This window comes from Pollicipes pollicipes, unplaced genomic scaffold, assembly GCF_011947565.3.
Source record: "Pollicipes pollicipes isolate AB1234 unplaced genomic scaffold, Ppol_2.1 Scaffold_7262;HRSCAF=8765_pilon_pilon_pilon, whole genome shotgun sequence".
Taxonomy (NCBI): domain Eukaryota; kingdom Metazoa; phylum Arthropoda; class Thecostraca; order Pollicipedomorpha; family Pollicipedidae; genus Pollicipes; species Pollicipes pollicipes.
This window is the reverse complement of record NW_023597055.1, coordinates 6,652,955-6,678,092: the sequence shown is the minus strand read 5'-3', so window position 1 is coordinate 6,678,092 and position 25,138 is coordinate 6,652,955. Positions and strand designations below refer to the sequence as shown.

General features: G+C 58.1%; 1 protein-coding gene across 1 annotated transcript; it reads right to left on the bottom strand.

The window, feature by feature from the left end:
* Positions 1 to 4,799: 4,799 nt before the first annotated feature.
* LOC119113687 (aldehyde dehydrogenase, mitochondrial) lies at positions 4,800 to 24,736 on the bottom strand. Its single transcript, XM_037237965.1, has 11 exons — positions 24,496 to 24,736; positions 13,682 to 13,786; positions 12,715 to 12,855; positions 12,359 to 12,504; positions 10,729 to 10,829; positions 9,962 to 10,149; positions 9,296 to 9,445; positions 8,537 to 8,674; positions 6,660 to 6,824; positions 5,831 to 5,988; positions 4,800 to 5,269 (listed from the first exon to the last, which is right to left on the bottom strand). The coding sequence occupies exons 1-11, from the start codon at positions 24,613 to 24,615 to the stop codon at positions 5,122 to 5,124; spliced, it is 1,560 nt and encodes a 519-aa protein (XP_037093860.1). The 5' UTR covers positions 24,616 to 24,736; the 3' UTR covers positions 4,800 to 5,121.
* Positions 24,737 to 25,138: the final 402 nt, after the last annotated feature.

Genomic DNA, 25,138 nt, shown 5'->3' with positions numbered 1-25,138 from the left:
CGTGGTCATATTACCGCACAGCAACCCCCGTCGATTGGACGATGGGGCTCTCTCTGCCACTCCGTCCATGGGGTTGCCTCTTGTTGAGTGCTACCATGAAGTGATTTTGTTGGGTGAAATGTGGACGTCTGATGAGCTTCTCATCACTAATTTGATGTATTGGTTGTTCCACCATGTTACCTTGACTTGCCCCGCCATCTGACCTCGTTTGGACCCCACATTGGACCTGACCTGACCAACCATCCGACCTTGAACCGACTCGCCACGTGGGCTTGGCTTGATTCACCGCCTGACAACTCCACCGCCGACCTCCGATCCCACCGCACCCGCCACTGCGTGTGCCCACCGCCTGACCTTGGCGTGACCTGCAGGCGGCGGGCCACCGGTGCCCCTGTTCTCGGAGCCCGCCTCGTTGGAGATCGCGCTGCACCCCGCCGGCAACCGGCCGCGGCCCGACGTCACCGTCTACGTCATCACGGCGCTCAACCGAACCGGCCGGCCCGTCTCGCAGTACACACTGCAGGCCGTTTGCGATAAGGTGTGACGTCATTGTGACGCCATTGGTGTTTTCGAGTTGGCTTGCCCGCGGGCGTGGGGTGTGGTTTGCGTACTATCATGTGCATATGATATCCCTTTGTTTACGCATTCAAACGTACCTCATAGTTGGTGAATGGCTCAAATGTACCCCATGGTTGGTGAATTGCTGGTCTGTTTCATATCTACTTGGGTTCCAGCGTGGCCCTCATTGTACCGGTGTGGCACAAGAGTTGACTCGTGTTGTCCTTAAACGCCGGAATCTTACGTTCTTGGAATCACTTTAAGAGAGACCCTGGGAGAGATATAAGAGGGCCTTACGATAAATCCAGCCCTCCTCGCACGTGCCTGCGGGCTGTCGTGCGTCGCAGGCGCCCCTTCCCGGGCTACTCCGGCGGCCGTCCAGTATTCCGCCCTCACGACCCGCTGCGTCCGCCGTGTCGTCGTGTTCTCTTTGGAGGGCGCTCGCCGCCCTTGTGCGGGTGTGCTGGTGGCCGTGGTGGCTGTGTTGACGCCCGCTGATGGCGGCGGCAGGGCGCGCGGGTGCGCCTGCAGCCGCCCTCCTCCGCCGACCTGCCGGCCGGCTCGCCGTTCCTGCCGCCGCCGGCCGCCAGCCAGGTGATGCTGCTCGCCAACCCGCAGCAGGTCAGTAAGGCGGCACCGGGCAGTGGTGGGCACCGTGACTGGGCAGTGATGGGCACCGTGACTGGGCAGTGGTGGGCGCCGTGACTGGGCATTGGTGGGCACCGTGACTGGGCAGTGATGGGCACCGTGACCGGGCAGTGATGGGCACCGTGACCGGGCAGTGATGGGCACCGTGACCGGGCCGGGCAGTGGTGGGCACCGTGACCGGGCAGTGATGGGCACCGTGACTGGGCATTGGTGGGCACCGTGACTGGGCATTGGTGGGCACCGTGACTGGACATTGGTGGCACCGTGACCGGGCAGGGTGGGCACCGTGACTGGCATTGGTGGGCACCGTGACTGGGCATTGGTGGGCACCGTGACGGGCGGTGGTGGGCACCGTGACTGAGCATTGGTGGGCACCGTGACTGGGCATTGGTGGGCACCGTGACCGGGCAGTAGTGGGCACCGTGACCGGGCAGTGATGAGGACCGTGACTGGCAGTGATGGGCACCGTGACCGGGCAGTGATGGTCGAGCCGGAATACTTGGATGACTCATACCAAGCGTAAGGCTAGTTAACTGTCAAACAGTTCACACGCTCATTATGCGAACATAACGCACCAGCGAACGCTATCATTGGCCGCCAGCATGTATAACCACCTCCTAGCAGGTGTTTTGTTGATTGCTACTGGGAGGCAGATCCTTCCGAACACGCTGTGATGAACCGTTTACTCTGATCACGCCTTTGATGCAGCTCTTCCTCCTTGTTTGGGAGCGCCGCTGATCCCTCCCCTCCCAATCACATCTCCAATGAACCGGGCGGGCACCGGCTGAAACTCACCCCCACCCTTCCGGCGTGCCCCGACTGTGCCCCCCTCCTCCCTGCCTGAGGTCGCCTCCGGTCGCTCGCCGCCCCGCTCCGTCTGGGCACACCTCTGACGCCGCCCCCGCCGCCCCGGCAGCTGAAGGTGACGCTGCGCTTCATGCTCAGCTACAGCGTCGACGGCGACACCGTCACCGAGATGGCCGACGTGGCGGATCCGGGCCGTCCCTAGCCGGGGCCCACGGCGTCCGAGCTCGTCACGTGACGGCAGCGTCACGCCACGTCACCGGCGTCACGTGACGGCAGCGTCACGCCACGTCACCGGCGTCACGTGACGGCAGTGTCACGCCACGCCACCGACGTCATGTGACGGCAGTGTCACGCCACGACACCGACGTCATGTGACGGCAGTGTCACGCCCTGTCACCGACGTCATCTGACACCGACCACTTCAGCCGCCCGTGGCGGGCTCTGGCGTGGTCGGTAATGTCGTGTGTTGTCATGTCCCCGGGACTCCTGCCGCTCCCGCTCTGCGCTGACGTCGAACACAGTCGCGCCGGAGCGTGGTCGGCTGCGGCGGCGGCGGGTGCTGCCGTCGAGTGTGGCGAGACCGCCGGCCGCCGCCGCCCGTGCCGCCCGCCGCGCCGTGCGTGACGGGCGTGACGTCTCAGTGTGGCGTTCGCCGGGTGAGCTCGCGCAGCGCCGGCCGGCGGCGCCGGAACGTCGGCGCCCGCTCCCGCTCCCGCGCGGCCAGCGAGAGAGAACACTGGCGGCGACCTGAAGCCGAGCCGAGCGGCCGCGGCTCTGGACCGCCGTCCCGCCTGAACTGAGCCTGGGCAGCCGGTTCATGCGCGGGCGCAGAGCACCAGCCGTGCCAGTGTGAATGGGGCGCAGCGGCCCGCCGCCGCCGCCGCCGGCTGCGGGACGCTGGGACCGCGCACCGTCGGCCGTCCGTTCCGCCACCATTCCGCCCTCGCCGCGACGCTCTGTGGTCCCCCGCCGGCCCGACGCGGCGTGTGCCTCGTCGCGCGGAGCGCCACCCGCCGCTGCGGTCGGCTTCGGACGGTGCGGGTTACAGTGATCAAATCTACTGAATTGTGAGTGAGCAAGGTGCTTTCTCCTAAGGGGTGGGGGTGGCACCGCTGTCCCGCTCGCACACGTGAGCTATCGCCTTCCGCTTCCTTGCACCGGTGTTCTGAGCTTCTGGCGTTCCTTCCACGCCGTGCATTCTCCGTCGAGGCACACGCTATGCATTTGAGGCGCGTCTGCGGCATGCGCCCGCGTTCCCCCTTACGTGCGTTCTGCCTGGCCTGTACGACTTTGGCGGCGCTCGGTCGGCGACTGGCCGCTGGGCTGCGCCCCGATTTCCGCCGAGCCACGCCGCTCGGCCCTGGCCAGTATCCGCCGTCCCCCGCGCCGCGGCGCCAGCTGAGTGTGGGAGTGGGCGTTGGGTTTGTTCTGTGTTGGCTCTTGTTGTCTAGTCAGGTGTCTGCGGACAATACAGGCTGTGGACGACAGATGGCGTTTGGGTCGCTGGCCCCGGCCGTGTTCGCGGCCACGCCTGCTGGTCGCGGCCGATTTCAGTGTGTGGTTTGCCATGCTTACTCGGCCGGCCCACGTCGGCCAAGCCCTTCGCCGCGTCGTCGTCATACGTAGCCGTCCCGCCAAGTGAATGGGAAACTCGCCACGCCCAGAAATGCCATGAACAGCTTCCCAACTCCCAGCGCTCAGCGCGCGAGACTGGCCCCCGTGGCGCGTGTGACGCGCTCTCGCGGACGTGAGAGCACTGCTCGCAGTTCGAGGACGCTCGACATGCCGCCGCCTTGTTGCTTATCCGTTCGGTCCTAGCATACCGCCTTGTCGCTTATCCGTTCGGTCCTAGCATGCCGCCTTGTTGCTTATCCGTTCGGTCTTAGCATATCGCCTTCTTGCTTATCCGTTCGGTCTTAGCATATCGCCTTCTTGCTTATCCGTTCGGTCCTAGCATACCGCCTGTTCACTGTCCTTATCCGTTCGGTCCTAGCATACCGCCTTCTATTTATCCGTTCGGTCCTAGCATGCCGCCTTGTTCACTGTCCTTGTCCGTTCGGGCCTAACATGCCGCCTTGTTCACTGTCCTTATCCATTCGGTCCTAGCATACAGCCTTGTACTTCACTGTCCTGATCCGTTCGGTCCTAGCGTACCACCTTCTTGCTTATCCGTTCGGTCCTAGCATGCCGCCTTGTTCACTGTCCTGATCCGTTCGGTCCTAGCGTACCACCTTCTTGCTTATCCGTTCGGTCCCAGCATACCGCCTTGTTACTTCACTGTCCTCGTCCGTTCGGTCCTAGCATACCGCCTTGTTACTTCACTGTCCATGTCCGTTCGGTCCTAGCATACCACCTTGTTACTTCACTGTCCTTGTCCGCTCGGTCCTAGCATACCGCCTTGTTACTTCACTGTCCTTGTCCATTCGTTCCAAATATACCGCCTTGTTACTTCACTATCATTGTCCGTTCAGTCCTAGCATACCGCCTTGTTTCTTCACTGTTCTTGTCCGTTCGGTCCTAGCATACCGCCTTGTTACTTCATTATCATTGTCCGTTCGGTCCTAGCATACCGCCTTGTTACTTCACTGTCCTTGTCCATTCGTTCCAAATATACCGCCTTGTTACTTCACTATCATTGTCCGTTCAGTCCCAGCATACCGCCTTGTTTCTTCACTGTTCTTGTCCGTTCGGTCCTAGCATACCGCCTCGTTACTTCACTGTCCTTGTCTGTTCTTTCCAAATATACCTCCTTGTTACTTCACTGTCACTTCTGGCCAAACGACATGTTACGAAAGGAGCGCCGTTTATCCCTGAATCGTACAACAACGTACATGCCTTAAGAAAGCGAAACAAACTGGCCCTGGAAAACACCGTGGACCACCGTCACCCGAGCTTACACGCGGCTTGGCGGCCGGGGACAGACCAGACGCCCTTGTCTTGACTGACGCCCAGACAGACTTGACGCCCAGATCACTCACAAATGAGCGGTTAAATGAATACTTGATTACAAAAAAGCTCCCCATCCTCTCCAGACTTTTGGAGGCCCACATGCCCCTGTTCTCCCGCTCCCGGTGTCGCCACCTGTTGTCAGCCACGCGAACGTCTAGTTCACGAGTTCTTCTGCGGCATGGCGGTGACGACCACCTTGACCTCCGTGTAGTTCTGCAGGCCGTAGGAGCCCTTCTCGCGGCCGTGGCCCGACATCTTGTAGCCGCCGAACGGCGCCTGCGACGGGAAGTCGTTGTACATGTTGATCCTGCAACACGAGCGGGGTGAGCCTCAGTGGCGGTGGTGAGCGCGCCGCGGCGGCGGCGGCAGCGGGGCACCGCCTCTCGGCGGGCGAGGCGACGGCACGTCGTGGCCGGACGGGCCGGCGCCGTCTCCTAGGATTAGGGATACGCGGCAGACAGCGCACGATAGAGAAGGATGGGGACTGTTGCTGTACAATTGAGAGGACATTTACCATGCAATGAAGACGCATAATTTTCTAGACGGTTTCTGCCCGCATCCCTCACACAAGTATACCGGAAGCCAGCCGTCTCAGGTAACACGTCACCGTCGCCTCGACGACCAAACATGAACCATCCTGCCCTGCAACAGCCCGCACAGGCTAGACCGCGGACAACGCCAGCCATGCCTGGCCTGGCCTGACTTGGCCTGATCACAACCCGTTGACTGGCCAGCAAGCCCCCCCCCCCCCCCCCAACTCCTATCCCAGGCCTAACCACCGCGTCCTGCCGTCCGAGAGATCACCGCCGGCCTCCCTGCCCTTCGCCCGGTCACAGTTGCAGCCGGCGCGGCGTGCCCGTCGCCTCACCAGACTGTGCCGCTGCGCAGACCCTGGGCTGTCCTGTTGGCCAGGTTGAGGTCGCGCGTGAACACGCCCGCCGCCAGGCCGTAGATGGAGTTGTTGGCGCGCTCGATCACCTCCTCGACCGTGGAGAACTTCATGATCTGCTGCACCGGGCCGAAGATCTGCCGCGAGAGCGTCCGTCAAGACCGTCCGAAGATCTGCCGCGAGAGCGTCCGTCAAGACCGTCCGAAGATCTGCCGCGAGAGCGTCCGTCAAGAGAGTCCCAAGATCTGCCGCGAGAACGTCCGTCAGCCGGCGGCCCGCGCACGGGGAGGCCGCGGCCCGATCATCATCACCGCCGCACGCAACACACACTCACACTTCGTCGTCGTGTTATCGGACGCATGCGAACCAGTCATCGGACATCGGAGGCCTGACGGACCAGCCGCGACGCTGGTTCACGTTGTGACCATTTAGTGACGTCAGCGCAGCCAGTGTTCAGTTCCCTGAGATTCACTCGCTGACTCCGTGCCAGGCTCAGTCAGTCAGTCACAGCTCTAGACGGATTTTCAGCCAGAGTGCATATTTTCATTACCTTCTTACGCGGTCCCGTGCCAGCAGTGGCATGCGAACAGCGTTTGAGCACATTTCTCTTCATGCGATCTCCGTTTCGAAGTGAGTTCAACCGGTGCACAGACTCATGGGTCTACCTGTATTCTCAATTAGTGAAGCAGTCGCATCCAGACATCTCAGAAAATTCACACGGAGTCTTTAGCGGTGGACAAAAAGGTACCCCCAAAATGTGCTTTGCAACCCCAACAAATCGGGGCGAAAGTTACACCTTGGCACTGACCTCCTCCTTGGCGATGGTCATGTCGTCCTTGACGTCGGTGAAGACGGTGGGCTGGACGAAGTAGCCCTTGTCGCCGTGCCTGCCGCCGCCGTGCGCCAGGTGGGCGCCCTCCTTCTTGCCCGTCTCCACCAGACCCATGATCTTGTTCATCTGAGCCTCACTGATCTGCGAACCGCGACCAGGCCCGTCTCCCGTCACCGGACCGTGCCAGCTGTGCGTGACGCGGCCACGAGCGGGACCGCCTTGACCCAGGCCCGTCTCCCGTCACCGGACCGTGCCAGCTGCGCGTGACGCGGCCACGAGCGGGACCGCGCTGACAGCGGGCACGTACGGAGCCGGGTCGTCCGAGTATTCCCGTGCTGCGCCTGTTAACCCTAACCCTAACCCTGAGGTGCCGCTGGGGTTCGGCGGACAGTGCTGCCCCACTTAAGACCAAGACGGTGCTCGGTGGTAAAAATGCCGAACGTCTGCGTGAGGCATGCAGTTCGACTGCCGCACTGCTGATAGACGCGCACTGAAAATAGTGTTGAGTCGTCGAGCCTGAGCTGAAATAGCGGTGGGTCATCGGACCTCAGCTGAAATAGTGGTGGCCCATCGGACCTGAGCCGAAATAGTGGTGGCCCATCGGACCAGAGCTGGAATAGTGTTGAGTCATGGGACCTGAGCTGAAGTAGTGTTGGGTCATCGGACCTGGGCTGGAACGCTCCGACCCACTCCCAACATGACCGCACTGCGGATCACTGAAGTTAGTGCCGCTCAGGGGTCTTGTCATCTCCTGCATTAACTGACATCAGGGTCTTGAGTGGTGTCCCGCAACTCTTCGGGTGGTAATCCTCTCTCCTCTGTCACCCAACACATTTGCCTCCTCTCCTCACTTCTCAATTGGAGTCAATTTTCCTTAAAAGCCCATCAACAGCAACACAACTAAACGTCGTGTGTGCCCTACTCTGTCTAATAAACAAACCTTTTCACACTTTTTGCAGAACACCAACCTCATGCCGATTTAGACACCACTAAACGGTCATGCTCCATTACGCGTGTTATCTGATATCTGGGCCTTATCTATCCGATCGCTCCTACGCCATCGACGATAACGACATTTTTTTCGCCACAAGTAACACTGCCACAAGGTCACAGTGCTACCCTCGTTGCGGTTGGTTTGGGGCGGAGCCGGCGTGGACTGTGCCGCAGTGGACTGTGCCGATGTGAACTATGCCGGTGTGGACTGTGCCAGTTGGACTGTGCCGGTCTGGACTGCTCCGCTGTAAACTGTGCCGGTGTGGACTGCGCCGGTGTGGATTGCACCACTGTTGGCTGCGCCTGTGTGGATTGTACCACTGTGGACTGTGCCGGCGTGGACTGTTCTGGTGTGGATTATACCACTGGGGACTGTGCCCGTGTGGACTGTGCCGGGGTGGACTGTGTCGGTGTGGACTGTGCCGCTGTGCATTGTTCCGGTGTGGAATGTACCACTGTGGACTGTGCTGATGTGGACTGTGCCGGTGTGGACTGTGCCGCTGTGGACTGTGCTGGTGTGGACTGTGCTGGTGTGGACTGTGCCGGTGTGGACTGTGCCGGTGTGGATTGTGCCAATGTGGATTGTACCGCTGTGGACTGTGCCGGCGTGGACCGTGCTGGTGTGGACTGTGCCCGTGTGGACTGTGTCTGTATGGACCAACACGATGACACCCGCCGAACCTACCCGCCAAACTCATACTCATGTCGATGTACGTCCACATACATCGATACCAACTCTCCGCCATTCCCGCTGACGGCGAGAAGCTGGCCGACCGGCTCTGACCTGACGTCACCCCTCCCGAAGGAAGCCGCGCCGTGATTGGACGACGACGCGCGCCGCCGAGTGACGTCACCCGTACCTGGGGTCCCTGCAGGGTGCTCAGGTCGAACGGATCGCCGACGGTGCGCTGGCGCGCCTTCTCGATACTGCGCTCCACGTACTCGTCGTAGATGTCCTCCTGGACGAAGATGCGGGAGCCGGCGCAGCAGCACTGACCCTGCGGCGCAGGTCAGGTCGGGTCAGGTCAGGCGCCACGGACAGGCGCTCGGGTTACAGGTCACACAGCAGGTCACAACTCTGGTCAAAGGTGAGAGCGGGTCAGGTGCGGATGATCACAGGTGCGGTGGATGTGTTCCGGGTGGCAGTTGGTCAGGTCACAGGTCACATACGAGGTCACAGGGCGGGTCACAGTCCAGGCCGGGTCCGAAAAAGCACTGGTTGGATCATCGGTCAGGTACGGTACGGGTGAAATCATAGGTCGCCCCACATGTGAGATGAGTTTGCTTTCGACACACCCACGGAGCGCTAATTCCCACTTTGTGCACGAAGATCGCCCACTTGCACCGACCAGTTTGGACCCCAAGTTTTAGGAACCGCCGAAGAGTTTGACGTGGGACAAACGTCACTTTACTAAGTTTCGTTCTCATTATGACCAGAGTCTCCACGCGCGTCACGACCGCGAGTCATCATGAGAACTTTTTGACGTGTCACACCAAAGTCCGCATCTAATGTTCTAGAGTTGCCCGTAGCTTCAGCGGAGCGGAGTACTCTTCGCCCTAACCTCCCCTCCCCTCCGGCGTCGCTGGTTTGAGGCGCACGCCAACGCTCGGCCCCTCACCATGTTGAAGAAGAGGCCGAAGTGCCCGCCCTCCACCGCCTGCTCCAGGTCGGCGTCCTTGAAGACGATGTTGGGCGACTTGCCGCCCAGCTCCATGGTGACCCGCTTCAAGTTGGACTTGGCGGCCAGCTCGCTGACCACCTGACCCACCTGGAGGCGTCGGGGTCGCGCGGCCGTCACCACTGCCTGGCTCCTATTGGGGTTCAATCGTAACCACCTGGCCCACCTGGAGGCGTCGGGACGCGCGGCCGTCACCACCGCTGCCTGGCTCCTATTGGGGTTCAATCGTAACCACCTGGCCCACCTGGAGGCGTCGGGGACGCGCGGCCGTCACCACTGCCTGGCTCCTATTGGGGTTCAATCGCGCGCTCCATGGCCAAGGTCCATATAGCGCCGATATCTCTCATGCCGATGAACGACGGGGGGGGGGGCGATGAAACACTTCGCAGGAAGCCGGGCTCGAACCAGACAAATTACGACTGTGAGGTCGACAGCCGGTCAGCAGCGAATGCTGTGCGCGTGCAACGTCCTCTCATGGAAGCAGCGGCACACAACGAGCGGAGAGTCGATCGAAGGTGAGCCGTACACTCCTCGCGCTGGCCTCTCCTCCCACTGCGCCTCGCAGCCAGCCAGATCCGGTCAGACAGCCACAGGGGCGATCCGCACCTCGGTGGAGCCGGTGAAGGCGACCTTGTCGACGTTGAGGTGCGAAGCCAGCGCCGCGCCCGCCGTGGGCCCGTAGCCAGGCACGATGTTGACGACGCCAGGCGGGAAGCCAGCCTCGCGGAACAGGTCGGCCACGTGCAGCCCGGTGAGCGGCGTCTCCTCGGCCAGCTTCATCACCACCGTGTTCCCTGGAGCGTAGGGGTACTGTACTGTCAGGCGGCGTCGGCCACGCTTCGTGGGAGACGAGAGGCGCTTTGGTAGCGGAGAGGTGAAGAAAAGATACCGCGGCTGAAGGTTAGGGAGGAGAGGGTTAGAAGGAGAGGGTTAGGTTAGGGAGGAAGGTTAGATGGGGTTTCTATGAGACAAGGAACGCCCGCCGTTTTGGTGACTACAGCAGAAGTGTCCTTAGGGCGAGACGAGGATTGTCACAGCGGCGGTATCCTGGACAAAACATCCATTTTATCCGGTAAAAGATGCTTTGCTTGCCGTCATGTCTTGCCAACTACACACGCATTCACGCACAGCATGTCATTCTGCGCCGTTCCTCACAGAGTCGTCTAGTCTGCGCAGTAAACGGTGCGGCGGTGCGCTACATCAGCGTTTTGTGTCACACAACTGATACATCGACCACCAACTACATCGTTTTTCAACATGGAAAGCACTAACTAGCATATCGACTATCACAAACACTGTTCCCAGACGCAGTATTCCGCGATGACGTCATCCTGTGCTGATGACGTCACCAGCAGGTGACGTCTGGCACTCACCGGCGGCCAGCGCCGGTCCCAGCTTCCACGCCTGCATCAGCAGAGGGAAGTTCCACGGGATGATCTGGGCGCAGACGCCGACAGGCTCGTGACGCGTGTAGCTGACGACAGGCGCAGCGCGGTGAGCAGTCCGCCGGCGCCCGGCCGGCACGCGCAGCACGTGCAGCACGTACGGCACGCACAGCACGCACGGCACGCACAGCACTACGGCACGCACAGCACGCACAGCACGTACAGCACGCATGGCACGTACAGCACGTATAGCACGCACAGCACGCACAGCACGTATAGCACGCACGGCACGCACAGTACGTACAGCACGCACAGCACGCACGGCACGCACAGCACGCACAGCACGCACAGCACGCATGGCACGTACAGCACGCACAGCACGCACAGCAGTACAGCACTCACAGCTTTATAACTAAGGCACCAATAGTTATAAGTGAGCCTGCTTATCATATCTGATGCTTGCTTCAATACCTTCAACATCTGAAACATTCCCGTACGGCGGGTATGACGGGTATGGCGTATAGGGATATGGCAGGTATGGGTGTGGCGGGTACGGGTATGGCGAGGGACCCGCGGCACCCACGCAGTTTTGCAGACATACGTCAGCGGGTGACACGTTATATATATATATATATATATATATATATATATATATATATATATATATAACGTGTCATTTTAGCGTATTGTCATGTCATATCATTTAGCGTATTGACAAGACTCGTAGGCTCGCACTGATGTATACACGACTCGGGGGCAAATACCGCATGGCGGGTACATGTATGCATGCATGCATGTACAAGCGCGCGCAGGTACGTAAAAGAAACATAAAGGACAGTGTTCTACCAACGTCGCAAGCAGTTTAAAGGATGTGGAAGTTCACGACACATTACAAAGACCGTGCTTGTTGTTGGGCAGTGCCTGTACGCAAGCATAATAATCCTTCGCCTACTACATCAAGGACAGGGAAAACAAGTTGCATTTATTAATGAGAGGACACACTGCACACGGGCTTAGTCATCCTTAGCCAGATATATCACAGAAAACAAACCATATTTTTCATGAGAGGGCATATTCAATAGCGCACCAAAAAGCCAAGGAAACAAGTAAATGAAAGCCCACTCTATGGGGTTCATCCTCAAACGGGCCAAAATCTCCAGCCAGCAAGCCTCAGTCGAAATGCGCCATAGCCATTTACCTCTCGGCTTCCTGGCGCCCCGTCCGACACTCCAGGCCAAACTTCGTCCATGTCACACATGGACGGCAACACCTTAATCTTCTCCCTCTACTCCACAGGCTCTACCTCCCCACCCTCCCGCTGGTGGGGTCCATGAGACGTCCCTGCCGTCCGCGTGTTTCTCTCCCAGACAGCCCTGTCTCCCCCGCACCCCACCCTCCGATACGCACAAGGAGTTGCCCCAGACAGCTTTGTCTTACCCCCCCCCCCCCCCAACACCCACCAGAAGGAGTTGCCCCAGACAGCTTTGTCTCCTCCCCCCCTCCGACTACCACCAGAAGGAGTTGCCCCAGACAGCTTTGTTTCCTCCACACCCTCCAACACCCACCAGAAGGGGCTGCCCTAGACAGCTTTGTCTCCTCCACACCGTCCGAAACCCACCAGAAGGAGTTGCCATCGGCGGGAATGGTCTCGCCGACGATCTTGTCGGCCCAGCCGGCGTAGTAGCGGTAGTGCTTGATGCTGAGAGCCGTGTCGCCCAAGTACGACATGTAGTACGGCTTGCCGTTGTCCAGCGTTTCCAGACTCTGCGGCGAGCGTGACGTCAGAGACTGACGTCACTCATGCCGTCTGACGTCACGGAGCTGATGACGGCACGAGCAAGCTCTGGCGTCATGAACTCATTGTGACGTCCCAGATGATCGTGACAAGAGCAAGAAATGAACGTACCCGCAACATACCGGACATTCGACCTTGAGATCAACTGACTTTCGACAAGGTCACGGTGCTGCACTCACAGCCAGGTAGGTCTGGTCTCGCTCCATCAGGTCGGCCAGCCGGTACAGCAGTCTGCCTCGCTCGGACGCGTCCATTGTCCGCCAGGGGGAGCCCAGGCGGAATGCCTCGTTCGCCGCCGCCACCGCCTTCTCGACGTCCGCCTAGCCAGAGGAGAACACAGCGTGATAGTGGCGACCGCTGGCGGCGCAGGGGCGACGAAGCAGACACTCGGAGCGTGGGCTCAGCATCACTGGTGACTTCAAGGTATTGGTATGGCGGTTCGGTACATGTTAAGAGCACAGGGTTCTCATCAATAGGCTCTGACTATGAGGGTTCTCGAAAATGAGTTTTCCAAATTGAATGCTGCTTCGGGTTTGTGGGTTCTGAACGGAGGTTTCTCAGCAGAAAGTTCGAGAGACAGTGTGGATGTTCTCCTCATGAATTCCACATTCACGGGTTGCAAAGTCTGGTCTCCCATCGATAGATTCTCAAAAGGAAAACGCATTATCCCAACCGCGAGTTAAAACCGAAGCAAGAGGTTTGCGAGTCGCTTACGGTAATTTCCCGGCTTAGAATAAATCAAAGTGCCGTATTTTGTGAGCCAACAAAAGCCATACTTCATGAAGATCATCACGGGCACAGCAGGATTTGCGAATGACGTCAGTCCTAAACGTCTATAAACTCTACGTTACAATTTACAAATACTGGAGGGAAGAAACACCTGTCCCTCGCAGCCGGGGAACGTTGAGAAAAAGCGAGAAGACCCGCGTGGCTTCATATGTGTGAAACGTACACTTCGACTGTCACGCGCAACGGTCAAATAGTCTGCAAAGGTATAACAGTTTACCCTTACATCTGTACCCATCCATGGTCTCGGAGCACCACCAACCAATGGTAAAGACCAACGAGGCCATGCGTCTCGACCAATCAGAGGAACGCAGCCAGCAAGCGTGATGGATTCGGACCAATCCAGTGCGAGCGCCTCACCTTGTCGCCCTCCTGCACCTCGCAGGTGACCTCGCCGGTGCGCGGGTCAAAGGTCGGGAACGTGCGTCCCGAGGCCGACTTGTGCCATTCATTGTTGATGAAGATCTGCAGCGGAAGAGACACACGCTGTTAGCGTGATGGCGACACACGTGGACATGGTCAACATCCCATGTGGATTGCAGCAATGCATCATGGAACAATGGCCAACATTAGGCTCATTGTCACGCCACTAATCTCAGTCGCCCGTTGACAGCCATGTCGCCCACTGACAGCCATGTCGCCTCTGACATCCATGTCGCCTCTGACATCTACGCAGTCTGGGCTAAAGGTCTACACGACAGCCTACGGAACGTAAGGCACTGGAGGATAACGGTCTCAGCTGCTGTTCGCATTGCTGGAGGATGGCAAGACCAGACAACCTGCCGTGTTCGGCGACGTGGTGGCACCAGCTGCTGGCATTGCTCATAACGTTCTGTCACATCTCGCGGTTCTTAAGGCGTGAAGTGGTTATATTATGATCAACACCGAATATCTCTGCAGAGGTCACTCGATGAGAAGGTCCCCTTGCCTTAAATCTCTACTTTGACGCAAATTTTCCGTTTTCAGTTCAGAGTACCTGCAAGCGAGGCTTGCGGCGCGCATCTGAATGTTACTTGCCTATCTCCATGGGCTTACCATGGTTCGGACCGGTCAAAGTATTGTGAAGGGATAACAAGAAAAATAATAAAGGTCTGCGCGATGCTAGACATCCGCTCGCGGTCTTCCCCACGACCGCACTTCGTCAAGCTCATGCTATTTGGATATGTCAAGGCTTGGCAACGTTGTTCTCCATTTTCCACTTCGCACCGAAATGCATGCACGTAATTACGGCAGTTGCAACGATCGCTGTCCAGCTAACCGTACACCACATTCAATTCTTCCCAGGTTTTTAGAACCTGGCCATTCAATGATCAGGGGCGCCCGGACATCGACCGCGCTGCGAGGGCGCTGAAACATTGATTCGACCTCTGTGTGTCCGGCCGCCCACGTGCACCCGCCCTTGGCAGCGTCCGCTGTCGGCCCTGCCTCTGACACGGAACAGAGCCACATGCTCGGTGCCGCTCAGATACACAAAGCCAGGGGCGACCGATGACGTGTACCGGGCTGAGCCCTGCTCACCCCCATGACCCTGCCGCCCGCCCGCACGGCACGGCACAGTCTCGCATTCGACCATCACGGCGCTGTTCTAACGAGCAGCCCCAGCGATCCACGCAGACCACGGGGTGGAAAATGAGCCGCAATGAGGGCACCATACCCCGTGCTGGGACATGTTTGTTTTGTAGGTTAGAGGTGCCAGCCGCGAGATGTGGTGCGCTCCCCGCCGTCCTCCGGCTCTGCTTGCGTCCCTGCGCAGTCCACCGCCGACGGGTGAAGCCCCTAGACGGCAGACCGGCTCATCGCTGGAGGACGGCGGCGTGTCTGGCGTCGGGCGGTACACAGCTGAGGCTTCCCCCGGTCTCCGACACTGACTCGCCCCTCGCTCCCCCCCCCCCCCCCTGCCTGCCGCGAAACGTCAGTAGCGCACAGCTGAGGCCTCCCCGACACTGACCCGGCCCCCTGCCCCGAGCCGTCGGTGGCCGTGGCAGGCGGCGTACAGCTGAGGCCTCCCCGACACTGACCCGGCCCCTTGCCCGGGGACGTCGGTGACTGGGGCAGGCGGCGCACAGCTGAGGCCTCCCCCGCTCTCCAGAAAATAACCCTGCCCCGGGACATCGGAGGCGGAGCAGGCAGCGCACAACCGAGGCCTCCCCGCTCTCTGACACTGGCCCGAACCCCTGTCCCGAGACGTCGGTGGCCGGGGCGGGCGGCGTGCAGCGGCGCTGCAGCTTACAGCCTCTAAAATCGGGTCGTGCATGCCGGCGGGCCGGCAACTGCCAATGTGCACGAGCTCGCCCGTTTCATTAACGACAGGAACTGTTTGAGCGGCTGAGTTAATCCCGGCCCACATGGTTCCGGGGAGATTTAAAAGTACCAAACTTGTAAATCCGCCCCACGATACCGGCAACGGCAAGCAGTTCGGTTCGTGCTGTGCTTAGTCACGTGACGCAGACTCACTTTATCATCTCTGTCGTCACGCTAGTGCCCATGGTCACGTGACACTGCAGCTAGCGAGGAGAACGGAAACTGCGGTCCCGAGCAGCGGTAGTGTTTTCATCAGACCCACTAGACCAGGCCGCTTACCAGCTCACGTCAAACTTCCATCTGACATGGGTCAGGCAGAGACGTGACAAATGCGCCAGTCTTCGCCAAAGTGTTGGCATGTATTTGGGTCTGTAAGAAACCCAATCTCACTTCTCCCAATGGTCGAAACACGGCGGCGAATTTTGATCAGACACCAGGATTTTACGCTCGACAACATCCGAGTACCGAGGTGCTTATCATCGCAGCGCACGTTCTCCGAAACCGAGAGAAAGCAAAGCTCAAGACTGGCAAGCGGCCACTGCGGCACGTGGCGTTCTGGCGTGGGCGCCGCTGTCAACAGCGGCCGTCCAGAACCAACTGCCCGGGAGGGCATCTCCCGAGGGACGGTCCCAGACTAGCATCGCAGCAGTCGTGGCAGATAGGACAGCTGATAAGCGCCGGGACAAGACGCACTGCTGCCAGCGACCGTCCAGAACCAAGTGACTGAGAGGGCATCACCCCGAGGCACGGTGCGGGGCTAGCATCGCAGCAGTCGTGGCACGTAGGACAACTGTTAAGCGCCGGGACAAGACGCACATGGTTCGTCTGTGGGACGCATGTGATGTCTGCTGCCGCCGATGGGGAATCTGAGCAGTTGAGCAGAGCGGTAGGGCCAGGATGACAGACGCCCGGAATGCGAGGGTATATCTGCAGCCGGCGCGGAATCTGGAAAGTTGAGCTAACAACGGGCGAGCCAAAATAGCAGATCCTCAGGTATGCGAGGCAGTGAGGATCTGTGCCGCCCCAGGCTGTCGGAGTGGACCGCTGGAATCCTGCCGTTGCCACGTCGGAGCATACCGACGTGCCGCGGCGTTCGATACCTGACTACTGTTCGACAGTGGCGCAGCCAGGGGGAGGGGGAGGGGGGGGGGGGGTCACGGGACTTTGGTTCCGCTCTTCCTCCCTCCGCAAAGGTTCAAGCACAGCTTTTCACGCATGTTATTCCGGAATTCGGTGGTCAGGAAAACTACTTTAGTTTCTAAACCTCACAGACACTTCCACGGGCAGACACATGTAGAGCTCAACAGCCGTAATTTCGTAACACGACTAGAGGTTAGTCGAGTGAACACGTACGGTACGCCGCTGAAAGTTTAAGGCATCAGGGCAAACCAACATCCGCAGCCCATCGATACGCTAGGTACAGTACCTATGATCTTTTTGGGAAGGGGTTCAGTCTGTCCGCAGTGTGTAGGTACTGTCAACGGGATTAAGACTCACTCGTGTAAAAAAAAAATATTGCCTCCCGCGTCACAAATCATGGTAGCCGCCTCCGCAAATTACAGTGGCTCCGCTGCTGCTTGGTGGGTTTTTAGAGATTTATGCACCCTAACAGGGACCAAAAATATTCTGGGTGCAGGATTTCGACTTGAAAATAAGTTTACTTACGATCTTCATTTCCTGTAATAGCCCTGTTTTCTATCAATTCTTACCATTAACAGAAGCGAGAATCTGCCCAGTAAAATATCTACATGGACAGAGGCTGAGGACGCTAGAAATTATACCAAGTGCAGGACGGTTTGCCCCTTCTGACTTCCTTTTTCTTATCATACGGTTCCATCTAAAACGCCGGGATTTGATTATTTGCTGGCATTTTTGACCATCCCATGGCAAATACAGCGCCCCCGCATCTCCCAGAGGCAGTCTCAGACTGTATTCGTACGAAGCATGTTAGAAAACATCGCAGTCCTTTTACAGGGGCTGGTTTTATTTAGTTTCACTTTGATAAACTAGTTCCTGTTGTTAAAAGCCAGTGTATGATGGGCACATTATAGGATAGCCTCAAACAGATACGGCCTGTATTGTCGTACATGGGCGCGGTATAGAGTAGCCATCATGTCTCGACAAACTCGCGTTGTTTTCAATGCTTCATGCAGAGTTCTTTTCTCGATGTGATAGTTCTTAGGCTAATCATGAAATCTCATGTATCAACGAAAGAAAAGAAAGTCTACCCATGCGTGAGTCACAGAGTATATTACGCCCGATTCACACATTCCATACACCATGCCTACCCAGCATCACTCGTCTGAACCAGCCATGCAGCAGCTCACCTCCGCGGCGTGAGCCGTCACCGAGCGGCGCCTGCGAGACGTCCGTTCATTGTCACAACGCTGCAAGGTCATCAGCAGTAGCATTGGAATACCGAGCCAGCAGGGCCCCACTGCGACGGTCGCCCCGCGCCTCAGCTCCCGCACCCCCCACCGGCGCCCCACCAGGCAAGCGCCTCAGCCCCGACCTGCGCCACACCAGACCAGAGCCTCAGCCCCCGACCTGCGCTCCACCAGACCAACGCCTCAGCCCTGACCTGCGCCGCACCAGACCAGCGCCTCAGCCCCGATCTGCGCCGCACCAGACCAGCGCCTCAGCCCCCCGACCTGCGCTCCACCAGACCAACGCCTCAGCCCTCGACCTGCGCCACACCAGACCAGCGCCTCAGCCCACGACCTGCGCCGCACCAGACGAACGCCTCAGCCCCCGACCTGCGCCGCACCAGACCAGCGCCTCAGCCCCCGACCTGTGCTCCACCAGACCAACGCCTCAGCCCCCGACCTGCGCTCCACCAGACCAACGCCTCAGCCCACGACCTGCGCCACACCAGACCAGCGCCTCAGCCCACGACCTGCGCCGCACCAGATGAACGCCTCAGCCCCCGACCTGCGCCGCACCATACGAACGCCTCAGCCCCCGACCTGCGCCGCACCAGACAAGCGCCTCAGCCCTCCACCGGTGCCCCACCAGACCAGCACAGCACAGCAGCTGTCGTCACGGAGCTCAGTCGCGCTCTCAGCTGCTGGGGCTATGGGGCGCAGCCTGCCTCTGGATAGCAGCTCATCCAGCCGGGTCCGGAGGGCAACAGTTCAGCATTTAGGTAAAGAATTTGGAGCTTGACGTCATCGGCGGCAGACACTGGACTCACGCGGGAGCACTAGGGGAAAGGAATGAGGCGGGCTGGTACGGAATTATAAGTGGGTCGAGTGGAGTCGGCTGGCGTCTAAACCAAGCATTACAAACGCCCAGTCCCGCTGGCAGCTGGACGTGAAGCTCATCCGCTGGTCTCCGCTGGCTGATCCGCTGGTCTCTGCTGGCTGATCCCCTTGTCCCCGCTGGCTGATCCGCTTGTCCCCGCTGCCTGATCCGCTTACCTCCGCTGGCTGATCCGCCTGTCCCCGCTGGCTGATCCGCTTGTCTCCGCTGGCTGATCCGCTTACCCCCGCTGGCTGATCCGCCTGTCCCCGCTGGCTGATCCGCTTTTCTTCGCTGGCTGATCCGCTTACCTCCGCTGGCTGATCCGCTGGTCTCCGCTGGCTGATCCGTTTGTCTTCGCTCGCTGATCCACTTGTCTCCGCTGCCTGATCCGCTTGTCTTCGCTGCCTGATCCGCTTGTCTTCGCTGCCTGATCCGCTTACCCCCGCTGGCTGATCCGCTTGTCTCCGCTGGCTGATCCGCTTACCTCCGTTGGCTTATCCGCCTGTCCCCGCTGGCTGATCCGCTTGTCTTCGCTGGCTGATCCGCTTACCCCCGCTGGCTGATCCGCTTGTCTTCGCTGTCACCGCGACATGGGATTCCACCGCTGCCCTTCACTTTAGAGCTTCCGCAACACACACGCCGACAGGTCCACACGCTATGCAATGAAGAAGCCATAAAGGTATACCGCATGCACAGCTCGCCGCATTAGTCGCATCATGCATTACAACGCATGGCATCCGGATAGCCATCCTGGGCGCCATAACGACCCCACTCCCCCCAGTCGAGGGTCAGCAGGACGCCACAACGTCCCCGTGCCCTCCAGCCGAGCGTCGGCAGACCGGTCGGGTACATCCGCCGTTGGCAGGATGTCGACGCTGCACCGCAGAACTGACGCCATCCGGTGAGCTGCCCCCCTCCCCCCCCCCCCGGCGCCAGACAACAGGCTTCCGATGGGCCAGTCCAGCGACCACTTCAGCAGAGGGGCCCAGCACGGGGTCACGACCCCACAAGGGCCACATCCTCAGAGTGGGGTTCGCAGCAACTTCAAGGAGGGACAACCGCCTTCCTCCGGACATGCGCCTGCGGTCTAGGGCGGCAAACTTGCATGGGGTTGCAACTTGAGCGCGAAGCTGCAACCTCAGCCAAGGGCTAGACACTTCACGTTGCATCAGCGCGTATCATTCCCGGGGACGCCGGCTCGCAATCTGTCTAGCCATTCGGAGGCCATCGGTTTATCCTGCTCCGCTGTTCAGTGTGCACTCAGCGGCACTTTGCGCTGTTTGCCGAGCGCTTGAGACGAATGCACGATGAGCAGCGTTGCCAGGCCGATGCCAAGGGGGGGGGGGGGGGCGAGGATCTCACAGCTGTTTGGAGCCGGACACTCACTGACAGACCGACTGACTACCTGAAAGTCACGGACTGACCCCACTGACCACCATTGTGATGTGCTGGGAGATGACCCCGGCCCCACCTCCGGTCATCTTGGCTGGACACGCCGGTGACCGTGACGCGGAGGAGGCGGAAGCGTGCCGGACAGGCGCGGTTGTTGCCAGACTGACGCAACGCCCTGGCGGCGGGATTTCCACCCCGACTGGCCATGTACAGAGGGGGCTGCCATGCGCGGCGGCAACACCACTGACAGACCCGCGACCGTGATTTTCGAACGGGGGACTACATTTTTGGAGGGTAGCCATGCGTTTTTACAGACCTCATAACAACATTTCGGTCTAATTTTGTTGAGGAGGGGGGGGGGGGGGGGGGTGATACCATGCATGACGTCGGGCGAAAACCCTTGTCAACGGGGCCAGCAGCGCTGTTCGTTGGTCAACGAGTCTTCTTCGTTGCCCTGACGTGATGAGGAAAGAAAAATTAGATATGCTCTCTACTTACACTAAGGACACCTCTCTACCAGGACTTAGCGGCGCCTCTCTGCTGGTGCCCGAGGGCATTCACAGAAGAGTTTGAGGATCACATCTGCCAGTGGGCATGGGGCGCTCCCCTACAGACGTTTATGGGTGTCCCGTGACCTCAATTTTGGGGGCGTCTCTCTACTACGGCATGGGGGGGGGGGGGCGATTACCTGCATGAAGAGTCGATGTTAAGTTACATGTCAGGGAAACCAGAGGCAAGGGGTTCGATTCCCCGCGGCGCCCGCCCCGCCCGCTTGAGTGAGAGGCAGGCGACGCCACGCAGCCTCAGCAGCTGAGTGCGTCGCACAGCCCCAATGAGAGCAAGTGACTTCGGCTTGAGATGGCATATATTGGGGCATTCGGCCTCTATCAAGACTAGGGGTCCCCGTGTCACTGCTTAGAGCCTCTCTGAGTTTAGGACAGAGCTTGGCCTAGCACTGGACAACGTGACTCTGCGTGAACTACGAACGCCTTGCGTCAGGGTTTAAGGCGCTTTCCATCTGGGCTTAGCGTCGTCCTTCGTCCGACTTTAGGTGCGACACCATGCCTGAACTTTGTTCTACGCACTTGACTTGCAACAGGGGCGCCTTAAGCGGACGGAAGGACGCCAATATTTCCAGACGCTAAGGGGTCCAGTACCCTGTCCCCTTGCGAGTGCCACAGACCACTGGGTATGCACTCAAGCCGACTATCCTTCCTAAAAAAATCGCCTTGTAGGCCTGAATATAGCTGAAAGCAAACTGTAGGGAATAGGCATAATAGCCAGACATTGATATGTTCGATTTAGAATGCAGTCACCTTTCTCCAGTTCATCCTAAAAGGCTCAGATAATTTATCTGAATTCGCGATTTGCTTGTTATCATTTACCGAGACCCCTTGTTTACGATTATCACAATGACACTCTGCTCTGTAAGACTGAGTTAGCTACAGAAACTCCTATTCATTGAGCTTATTTATCGTTAACTTACAACTATTGTACCTTCATGTCCCGTCTGCCCCACGGCTGGCAGGGCCGACAGCAGTGGACCGCGGCAGTCGGCCCGGTCGGGGTCACGAGGTCATAGCCTGCGGCGCCACACGAACGGTGACGCGGGGCGGGCGCGACGCGAGCGAGCGAGCGTCTGGACTGGGGACGCATGTTGACAAGGCCCGGTTCCCTTGGAGACGTGTTATGTTAAAGGCAGTACAAGTCCGATTACCGACGGACTTATTTGGAGGAGGAGTGACGGAGGCGGTGGGGTGAGATACTAGTACTACAACTATCTCATTATTAACGGGCTCATGAGAGCTAATATCTTGCGGCGAAGAAAATCCTCTGTTCAAATCATCACATTACAACCTGTCTGTGGCCGTACCACACAACTCTTACACATTAAGTAATCCATTTGGCACTGCAGTAAATGCATGCTTACCCAAACATTCCTACCATGGGACATTTATTTTCCTTAGAGCCCACACCCTAAAGCTAAAGCCATTTAATTCACGCATCAGAAACAAGCAAATCATAATCTACAACCTGTGGTCAAAACAAAAAACTAAGCTCACCGAGCTTCTGATACCGATCCTAATGCACTCAACATCTTGACTAGCTCCCAAAAATTAGCGTGTTGTAACTGCCTACGAAGGTACATGTCGTGCTTCACTTTTCAACAAAATGTATTGTGATCACTCGCATTCGCTTTTACAGAATCCCGATTTATTTTCGTCCCTTTCATTGCAAGTGCTCGTGATCCGAGAACATTCTACCAGAATTGTGACGAATCACTTCATACAACAGAATACCTGCGAGCAATGGTCTGAGTGATATAGTTAGTTCCATCTCGTCAGACGCGGATGAAAGCCTAGGCGCACCAGATCACACCAAACTGGTTCAGGCCCTTCACACACCCGTTGTGCCTCTGGCACCACATCATGACTGGACGTCGGACGTTGATTGGTGCCCTTAAAGTCGCTTGACAACGACGACGCTTCAGCTGAAAAAGCGGTCTCGCCCACGGCCATGTGCTAGCCAGACTGTCAAGGTCAAGATCAGTGAGGTGCGGCAGGACGACGTCGTAAAGGACCGTAGTCTCCGCCACTACAGTGACACACCTGGTCATTACAGATGACGGAGATGGTGTCTCCGACTGAAAAAGAAAGCACACCCCTCGCTTGGTGTCCACTGAAAGGTGACATTACTTCTACTACAGTGACTTACATTATGCTTCCATGTTGCGCTACAAAAGGACACTTAAGAGATTATTCGTCATCTTTACTACCAAAACTAGGGCCTTTCCTCTTTCACGAAGCACGACGAACCTACAAAATCACGGAACGTAATGGATGAAACCCCTTTTGTATCAGCACCACGACTATTCAATTGCAGCATTGACCAATTCTGGTTCGCTCCTTATCCGTAAATTGTTCCTACACCCCTGACAATGTTCCACGCTTTTTGCACTTCATGGAAAGGATTGGCAGTAGAAGTTATGTCGCGTGAAGACCATACCAGTTTTGCAGTAAAAGTGATGACAGCTACACACTTTTGAGGCATAAGTTTCGTGGTAGAGCACTAACATCACGCGTAAGTTTTGCGGTGTAGGCACTAACGTAGCGCGTACGTCTTTGCAGTACAGGTGATGTGCATAAACACTAAAAGTTGTCGCAGTTGAGGTAACAGCAGGCATAATTCTGGAATCATAATTTTTGTAGTATAGCATTAATGTCACGTTTAAGTATTTGCAGTGGAACTAATGTCGTGCATTATTAATTTTTACATTTACATTCTATTGCCGGCGCGTACGTGGCGGTGGTTTTCCAGCGCCAAGTCGCACAAGAAAAAAAGCACACACAGATACACCTAAACACACAGGTGTAAGCAGCGTCAGCCAATCAGTCAGCGATTTAAACAGTCAAGAGCGCCCGGCGGGAGAGGCGCGGACGGCCACCGCAGGCAGCCGGCTCCGCGCGACGGCGGAGCGGTACGGAAATGCCTTCGGGCGGAGGTCGGCCGGACGCGCGGCAGATGTGGCGACCCAACACAGTGACTAGATGTGGCTTCGCAGAAGCAATGACGGATACCATTCTGGAAGCACAATTTTTGCCGTGTAGCAGTGATGTCTAATGTCGTGTATAAGTATTGGCAGTAGACCTAATCTCGTACCACTCCTATCGGTTAGAGACAGTATTTGTTGTAGCAAAGATGTCGTGGAGCCCAGCCGCACGTAAAGGTATGACCTGCGGGCGTCACTAGCGCCTAAAGCGACCTAGCAACGAGTAAATAGAGTTTACTCTATTAGCTCTCTCTAGCTAGCTCTATTAAAAGCGAGCGCCTAAAGTGACCCACTCATTCCGCCACGGATGAGTGGATTTGGAGGCAGGTGCTATGGCCAGCGGAGGAGCTACCAGGACGGATCTCGGCATCCTATTTTTAACCAAAGGGCTAATGTACTCAGGATGTCTTTTTTGGTTCCTACTCAGGCCTAACAACTTTTGAGGAATTTCAAGTCATTTCGCGTGAGTTTAAGCAGACTGTTTAACTCAAATCCCCTCAGAAACGTCATTATTCCTTGCAACGTCGGCTATTCACGCGCTGAAATTGGCAGCGACCGCGCGCAGAGCTCTGACCGCTGTGGTTTATGAAACACACGCGTTGAAGGTGCCGCCATGATGTCGCTGGTTCGCCGGCATGTTCGGCGTAACGCGCAATGTTCCACAGTCTAGGCCGACTTCAGCACTCACCCCTGTGTGTTGGATGTCGGGCTTCACGACCGGCTGGGGTATGGCCGCCGTGGCGTAGCAGGCATTCTGCGCGGGCGCCGCCGCCCTCACCAGCGCCTGCCTCCCCAACAGCCGCAGCATCACGCTAGGGATTCGGTTCACCAGCCCGCCACACGGCACCACAGCTGCAACCCAACGGGAGCCGGCGCGCAACCCCCCAGCCGCAGCGAGCACAACTGCGCCGGATAGATCTGTTGGCAGACCATCGACAGCGGTCGCCGCCCCCTCCCCCATCGGCGTCGCGCGCCGTCAAGGTCAGATCTGTGACGTCACATGACGCAGCGATGCCAACCTCGGGGGCAGCGTACATTCTAGGGATTCTAGCCGGCTGGGATTCACCGGCAATATTGCACAAACGCTACTTAACGCGACGGCATGTTGCATGCATAAATAGTGCATTGAAAATCATACATTTGTCACGTGATGTCCCATGTTAAACGCGTGGCGCCCCCAATTTAAGAGCCAGTTCCCCCACATCGCCATTGTGCCTTGTGCGCCACCGTGTACCTTGACGCGATTCCGTTGGACTACGGTGGTTCAGTTCAAATACAGACGCCAACTGTGGAGCGCTGTGCGCGTGATCCGGAACTGGGAAGCCGCGAAT

Bases quoted from the DNA above. Each gene is read 5' to 3' on its own strand.
- LOC119113687 (XM_037237965.1), bottom strand. From the start codon at position 24,615: ATGCTGCGGCTGTTGGGGAGGCAGGCGCTGGTGAGGGCGGCGGCGCCC. The intron at 10,830-12,358 runs GTGGGTTTCGGA...GCCTGTCGTCAG, and splicing joins GCCGATGGCAACTCCTTCTG to CTACACGCGTCACGAGCCTG. The intron at 5,989-6,659 runs GTCAGTGCCAAG...CTCTCGCGGCAG, and splicing joins TGACCATCGCCAAGGAGGAG to ATCTTCGGCCCGGTGCAGCA.